The 7,023-nt window shown below is 50.0% G+C and overlaps 1 protein-coding gene across 1 annotated transcript; it reads left to right on the top strand.

Moving 5' to 3' along the window:
• Positions 1 to 2,776: 2,776 nt before the first annotated feature.
• On the top strand, positions 2,777 to 6,723 carry MIND_01052100 (CxC2 domain-containing protein; the record flags this gene model as incomplete). The annotated part of the gene is made up of 10 exons (XM_037367105.1): positions 2,777 to 3,316; positions 3,367 to 3,399; positions 3,450 to 4,012; positions 4,051 to 4,213; positions 4,266 to 4,414; positions 4,461 to 4,870; positions 4,924 to 5,097; positions 5,149 to 5,277; positions 5,343 to 6,196; positions 6,256 to 6,723. The coding sequence occupies 10 exons, from the start codon at positions 2,777 to 2,779 to the stop codon at positions 6,721 to 6,723; spliced, it is 3,483 nt and encodes a 1,160-aa protein (XP_037216499.1).
• Between the last annotated feature and the right edge of the window lie 300 nt (positions 6,724 to 7,023).

The raw sequence follows: 7,023 nt of genomic DNA, 5'->3' as shown, positions 1-7,023 counted from the left end.
GTATGCCCAATGGCTCAAACCACATCCCACTCCTCGTCGTTGTCGTTGTCGGGTACGCTCCGTTTATCTGTGCACACTTCATTACTCATCCCCTCATAGCTCTGCAGGAGGTGTTGTCTCCCCCCGTTATATCTGCATCACCGTTGTCCCCGTCCCTCGACTACACGCACAAGCGCATCAAGATCAACGCTCCACGTTCTTGTCTTTCGCAAGTACAGACGGGGAAGCGGTTGAAAATGCTTGGTACGAGCTATTGTTCTGTCAATAATGTGAGCTAACTTTTCTTTCAATGTCATAGGGCGCGCCAAGCAGGCCCTGGCACGACACCGCTTTGAGGAAAACCGCAAAGGCTCTCACAAGGGAGGTGAAAAGGGATTGAAAAGCCAGACTGGGATGCTTCTGCCCAACTCAATGCCCAACTCGATGAATCTGCTCAACGACCCAGCGGTCGAAAAATATCGCCTCTACATTGAGAGTCTTCCACACCACGGTCTGTTTTACTTTCCAAATTTTAGCTTGGATATATTTGACGAGTACATCTTGTAGAAAAACGAGGCATACTTCTCGAATTGCGCAAGTTTCAAAAAAATCATCTTCAGCAAGCATAGCCAGCTTTGGGATAGACGTCGCGAGCTAGGACGACTGTGGGTTGAGGAGGAGAACTTGAACACAGAGCTCATCTTGCGACGTGCTATAGACGCGATTGAGGAGCAGCGTGAGTGGCTGCAGGGTCTTCACGACGAAGCATCAGGTCAGGAGGACTGGCTGATGAAGTACACAACCGCAAGCCCATTTGCTTGGTGAAAACAACATATCGCTATCTCTTGTGTCGTGCTCGTTCTGTACCTATCTCTTCTCCTCTACCTATTATCTCTTGTCTTCTTGTTTCTCGCCGCACGTAGATTGTACTGTACCGCCTTGTCTCTCCTGCAGCTGTCAATGAAAAATTTCTCTGGCGCAATTACCTGGCTGGTCGTGCACAGTAGTAGATGGGTTTACTCTTATGAATAGCTCACCCTGAATACCCGATCGCTTCAAAAATGGGCTAAATCACCTGGGGAATAATGTCACGGAATTTGGTATCTTGATCTTTCATCCTCCTTGCCAGCTTATAAAATCGAAACACTGTACCATAATTTGCTATCTTGATGCCCCTTTTGAAATATCGAAGAATTTTGCGTATAGAACTTTTGCTTGTTTTTAGAGACATCAGAAACGACCGATAGCTGGGCTGAGTTCCGATCTGGGACTGTGACTTGACTCTGCACACTTCCATTCATGCCTCCAACTAAAGCACTGTCGGCCGATACCTCAAACAACAACCACCACAGATCACACCCCAGGTGCGTGTGTATTGTCTGTATTCCCAAACCCTCCGCCTTGACCACCGTCATGAATTAGCTCCCCGCCAGGAGCGCTCCAAAAAGGCGAACGGTACCTCAACTCCGATAGATGGTTCTTCTCCACTCAGGCTGTTGCTCAGCACACTATAATCTACGAGCCCTGCGTTTGCCCCGCTCACGATTGGAAGCTCAAATATATTACAGATGCTGAGCGAGCGTGAAGGTATGATGTCCTTTCCTTCTCTCCTCTGCGGTTCTTCTCTCTTCTCATACTTACGAACTAGGCCTTACTTTCCATTACCCAACACATTCGCCTGCACTTCTTATCCCATACACCAACCACCACAAACTTCTTTCGACCTTACCGAAGTTGCCGTTCTCAGTGATCATTGCCACGAGAGGAAGAGACACAGGCGATAGAATCTCATGTTTAATGGTTAGAACTTGCTCAAGATGTCGTCTATAATGTTTCATGCTGCAACCTGCTTGTCGATTTCTGAATTTTGTGTCGAGTGTAGTGTCTGTGAGGTGTGACCGACCAATCTTCTTCTTCACCCACTACCTCGCTCGAACAGAACTCTCCAATGGCACCTCCCACGAAATATCGCAATGCCGCCGAGAAGAAAGAAGCCCGACGGCTTCAGCAACTGAAGTATCGCCAGAGCCTTAGGTATGCTCAGCAAACGATTGAGCCTCAGACTGAGTTTCTATTCAGAGGCGCTCTAATGTCGCAAGCATACGATGCTCACCGAAACACCCGGAAGGTTGCTAAGCCTCTCCGTCTTCCCATGCCGCCAGCCCTTGCTCTGGATCAAGCCCACTTCGAAGTTCTTGACGACGAAAAAGGGTTTATGTTCTACTTCGATGAGGACTACGAGCTCGCAGACAGCGACATGAAATTCTGGGTCGCGTTCCCTTTTTTCATCCCAGAGGACGACAATACATCTACTTGTGGTATCGAATATCAGCAAGAAACTCGTCGTCTTGAGGTGGCCTTACACGCGATCGCTTTGGCGGGCTGAGCAAAGAGATGAGGCGGCGCTTCGCAAATCACTGAACGAACTCGCTCGAGAATCGAGTGAATATGCTCATCGATACCAAGTACAGGCCTACCAAGCCGCTCTTCAGTTCTGGCGAACACATTTCCGATGGGTCAACAGCTTCACACCCGACGAGAATCCAAGAAAGCACACCCTTTTCATGTGTAAATGGCGCTGGGCAGCACGCAAAAAGTAGTGCGAATGTATTTCTGCAAATACATGGGGGATAACTGAGTGCGGGTATTTGTCCAAATTGTGCTAGTTCCACCAAATACTTAGAATATGACCCTACAAATGAAGTCTGGAGTATCTACTCGTGTTGACAATTCTTTACTTGACGTCGCAAAATTTTCATCATCACATGACACCTCTTCCCTTTTTGAGTCTTCGTTGATGACCTGGCGCAGGCAGCGCAACAAAAGACCTCGCTCACCCTCTCCTAGCATCCACACACGTGTCATACCCATCGCATCCGGGTCCTTGACCTTCGACGCCCCTTTCGACGGAGCCATACAACGTGTCTCAGTGGACAGTCGAAGAACTTTCACGGAATCAGTTACCGTCCTCCCTCCTTCACCTTTAAAACGACTTCGAATCAATCAGGCTTCTCAGGCTGCGCCTCACACCAGGCCTATCATCGACATTCACCTTGATGCCTATAACATGGGCACTGGAGACGACAATTGGACAGAAGACGCAGAAGAGCCACCAGTAGGCCTTGCAGCGATAGTGCCCCAGGTGCTACGACCTGCTGTATGTCATTATAACCCGTTTCTTCCCTCATGGCTGATGTCTTTTGTAGGATTCGGGCGCTACGGGACTGGATGCAGCACTATCGCGACGACTACCTCAGAATATTACTTTGGTGACATGGCAGGGGTGACTTCATGGACTTTTGCTGTGTTTGCGGGGGAGGAAACCCGTCCTATCGTTGTGCGGAATGCTTTGGAGGAGATTTGTGGTGCAAGACTTGTTGTGTCCAGAGCCACCGACGAAATCCTTTTCATACCATTGAGGTGCGGATTTTTGCAGCAGGAACTTAACGAAGCACCTAACTCTTCATCAGCTCTGGAATGGCGCTTACTTCGAGACTTGCTCACTGAAGAGCATTGGACTTCGCGTTCAGATGGGCCATCCACCTTCTCAAGACTGCGACCGACCCATTCCAGCTCGCAACGACTTCCTCGTTCTGCACTACAACGGCATTAAAGACATTGCTGTCGACTACTGTGGCTGTCGCAGAACCTCAGACCCGTATTACGCCCAATTATTACGGGCCGGTCTATACCCCTCCACGACCGACACCCCAAGGACATGCGCAACGCTGGAATGCTTGGAACTTTACCATACTCTTACTCTTCACGGCAAAATCACTGGCTGGGACTTCTATCGCTTGCTAGAAACCCAAACCAATGCCATTGGAATCAAGCCACCCGATCGATATCAAGTCTTTCTTCGGATGGCTTGTCAATACCGTCATCTCCTTTCTCTCAAACGCGGCGGTCGTGGATACGATGCAAGGGGAGTATTGGGTACAACACCAGGCGAGCTGGCGGTACTTTGCCCTGCTTGTCCCCGTCCAGGCGTTAACCTGCCGGATGACTGGCAAAACGCTCCTCCAGCGCAAGCGTGCGTTTTTCTTTACTTCTAGCTGTTGATCTCTTCAGTGGCTTGTATGTCTTTTTTCTGGCTATGGACGCCTGCTTTCGACTTAAGCGGCGCGCAATCTCCAACGAGATCAGAGATCCAGCCCTCAGCAACGGATGGGCATATATGGTCGAATGGGAGCCTTACAAGGATTACTTGCTCAAGGTCGGTGACCAGAAAGAGGTACTGTGTTAGTTTGTGTTATATCTTCTGTCGATACTGACAAGGTTTTCAGATAAGTACCTGTACTGGATTGGCTGCCCTTGACTATGCCAATTCGAAGTTTTCGCGGGGCTACAGTGCAACTGGAGTCGGCATGGGAGTCTGCGCTCGACATGAATTCGTTCAACCTAATGGAGTCGGTGATCTTCAAGCTGGGGAGCGGTATGAAAACTTTCCTTCTTATCTCAAAGGCTTGACCATTAACTAGATACGGAAACATGGACTATATATTCGGCTCAATCCTACGCCACTTACATCCCTTACTTCGCAAACTCATCTCCTACGATATCGCTTGCCAATGGTGGAAAAACCTATATGACCGACTACGAAAACTGCCTACAATGCTTCGCCTGCTCTTAGTCCTCGAAGTTTTCATGAAACTCTTCGTCTTCGTTGTGCCCAAACTACATATTCTGGGACACACGACGGCGTGTCAACTCTTGTATTCCCTCAATTATACCCTTGGAGGAGGCCAGACGGACCGGGAGGGGATCGAGCGCCCATGGAGTATGATTGGCGGAATCGCAGCAAGTACAAGGGTCAGTGGACCTGGCGCAAGATCCGATCTGCTCGATGACCATTGGAGTTTTTGGAACTGGTCGAAATTGCTTGGGCTGCGTTCGTTCCCTGATTAATTATTTGCTCCCTTATACTAACGAAGTACCTGATAGCGACTCTCCTTCGCAAACGTCTCGATACAGCCTTACACGAACAAGCTATCCAGCAAAAGGCTTTCGAAGAGTTCTCCTTAGATCAAGCCGAACGAGTACCCAGTTGGAAAGCAATGGTGCATGAGTTTGAAGCAGACGGTACAAAGCCCAATCCATATGAGGGCAAGGTTGAGGGTAATCAAAGTCTGGCAGTCTTCTTACCGTTTACTAACCAATACTTTTCAGGTCTTACTGAAGCGCAAGTGCGAGAGAAGTTAGAAGCGGAGGAGGAGACCCAAACCTCATCCGGGAGGAGACTACGCATCCACGAAATCACCCCAGTCAATTTCGTGACTGATTTACTCGAGGTCGAGAGTGAGCAGTGAGTAGACTTCGTCGTTTGACAAGGATGACTTTGTTTTACTCATATACAATCTCAGACGTCCGAGTGGCTGGTCTGGCTGAGCTCAAAAAAGCAAAATCCACGACAATGAAGATCAATCTCCGTAGTCTTCGTCGAGGCCTCAACAAAAGAATCGCCAAAGTTCGTCAATTGCAATCGACATATATGCCCGCGTCGCTGCTGCAGCTCAAAGATATCGAGGCCTCGGAGGACACTTTGCTGGAAGATATTCCTTTATTACCTCCCTCGGCGCTGACGCGACAGCAGCGCGAAAACGGAGGCTGTCTGGATGGGCTCGTTGAGATCGAGAAGGACATGCGAGAGGCTCAGTGTCGAGCCGCTCTTGTGGGGTTGCGCAACCAACTACTCGTCAAGTATCGGCTTTTGCTTTACAAGACTCATCACTCGCAGAACCAGACGATGAACACTCGCTCAAGATCGCTAGTCGCGCGCAATGAGAACAAAGTCTTGTTCTACTCGAAGAAATATCAGGCCGCGTGGCTGGCTTTGGTCTTGATAGCGGAAGGAATCGAAGGAAATGTGGGCTGGAAGCGGCTTCTCAAAGAGGATATCCGCTGCCTCGAAGACTCTGAAGAGTTAGTCAAGAAGCAAATGAAAGCAAAGAAAGCGGAGGTTCGCCGTGCGCGGGATGAGCGAGAGTTACGGGCGGCTGGGATAACTCCCTTGAATATACATCGTGTGCAGGAGGGCGAGGGCGATACCAATGACACCGATAATGAGGACATCTCAGCGATTTCGGCCCCTTCAAAGCGGCATTCAAAAAGCAAGAAAATGCCTGCTCCGAAGGGTACTGCCATTCAATCTGGTGAAAGTCGGAGGGTTGTGTCGTGGATCTGGACCACGGCAGGCATGACAGGTTCTGACGCGGAAGTGGAGGAGGGTAATAGAGGTTTATTTTTCGATTGTTTCTGTTTGCTTAAACGATGCAGCTTTACGAATCAAGTGGGCCAAGGCGTACGCTCGAAGTGCGACGATGGAACGAAGAGGTCACCCTCTTGAACGAGGAATGGCGTCGTCTGCCGGAGTCTTTTGCTCATGAGGAGCGCATTTGGGCGGAGAGGGCGCAGAAGGTGCCGGTGGGTGCCCTTCCGACGGCAGACGCCGAAGGGATGATTGCCTATGCTGCAAAGCATACCGTCATGTATCGGAGCCTAGCACTCAGAGCCGAGACAACCCGTACCGAGGCCAAGCTCAAAAAGGGTGCTCGTCGAGCCAGAGTTCCCGACGCGCTACACAATGCTTGGATGGGAATAGCGGCGGAAGCGGGTGATACACGGGTGGCCGAGACAATGGAGGTGGACATAGACGGTGCGATTGAGCGAGACGAGGAGGATGCTGAGCATGGGAATATCAGTGACGAAGAGCTATTATTAACGGGCGAAATTGATGATTGGTAATATAGAATTCATGATGCGTTGAATACGGACTATCGGCAGACCCGGCAGGGGAGAATACCTAGTGATCCCATCATTGGGTGCAGTTTCCGGGCGCTGAGGGGTGCCATATATGGCAGTAGACATCTTTCACCTTATAGCCCATAACTTTTGCATTAGCCTGGTAGGCAATGACCATCTTCTTTCGCATAGAATGGGCCATAGGTGGTGGCCCAGTCATGTCGGTTCTCCACCGTGGGGGTGACGCTTTTGCACCAGTTGTTGACCCGGCCCCAGGATAACCCTCTGTCCCTCGGCGTCTTA

Source organism: Mycena indigotica, assembly GCF_014461135.1.
Source record: "Mycena indigotica strain 171206Taipei chromosome Unknown Mind.scaff0009, whole genome shotgun sequence".
In the NCBI taxonomy this organism is placed as follows: Eukaryota; Fungi; Basidiomycota; class Agaricomycetes; order Agaricales; family Mycenaceae; genus Mycena; species Mycena indigotica.
Note: the sequence above shows the minus strand (reverse complement) of the source record. Positions and strands in the feature narration are given on the sequence as shown.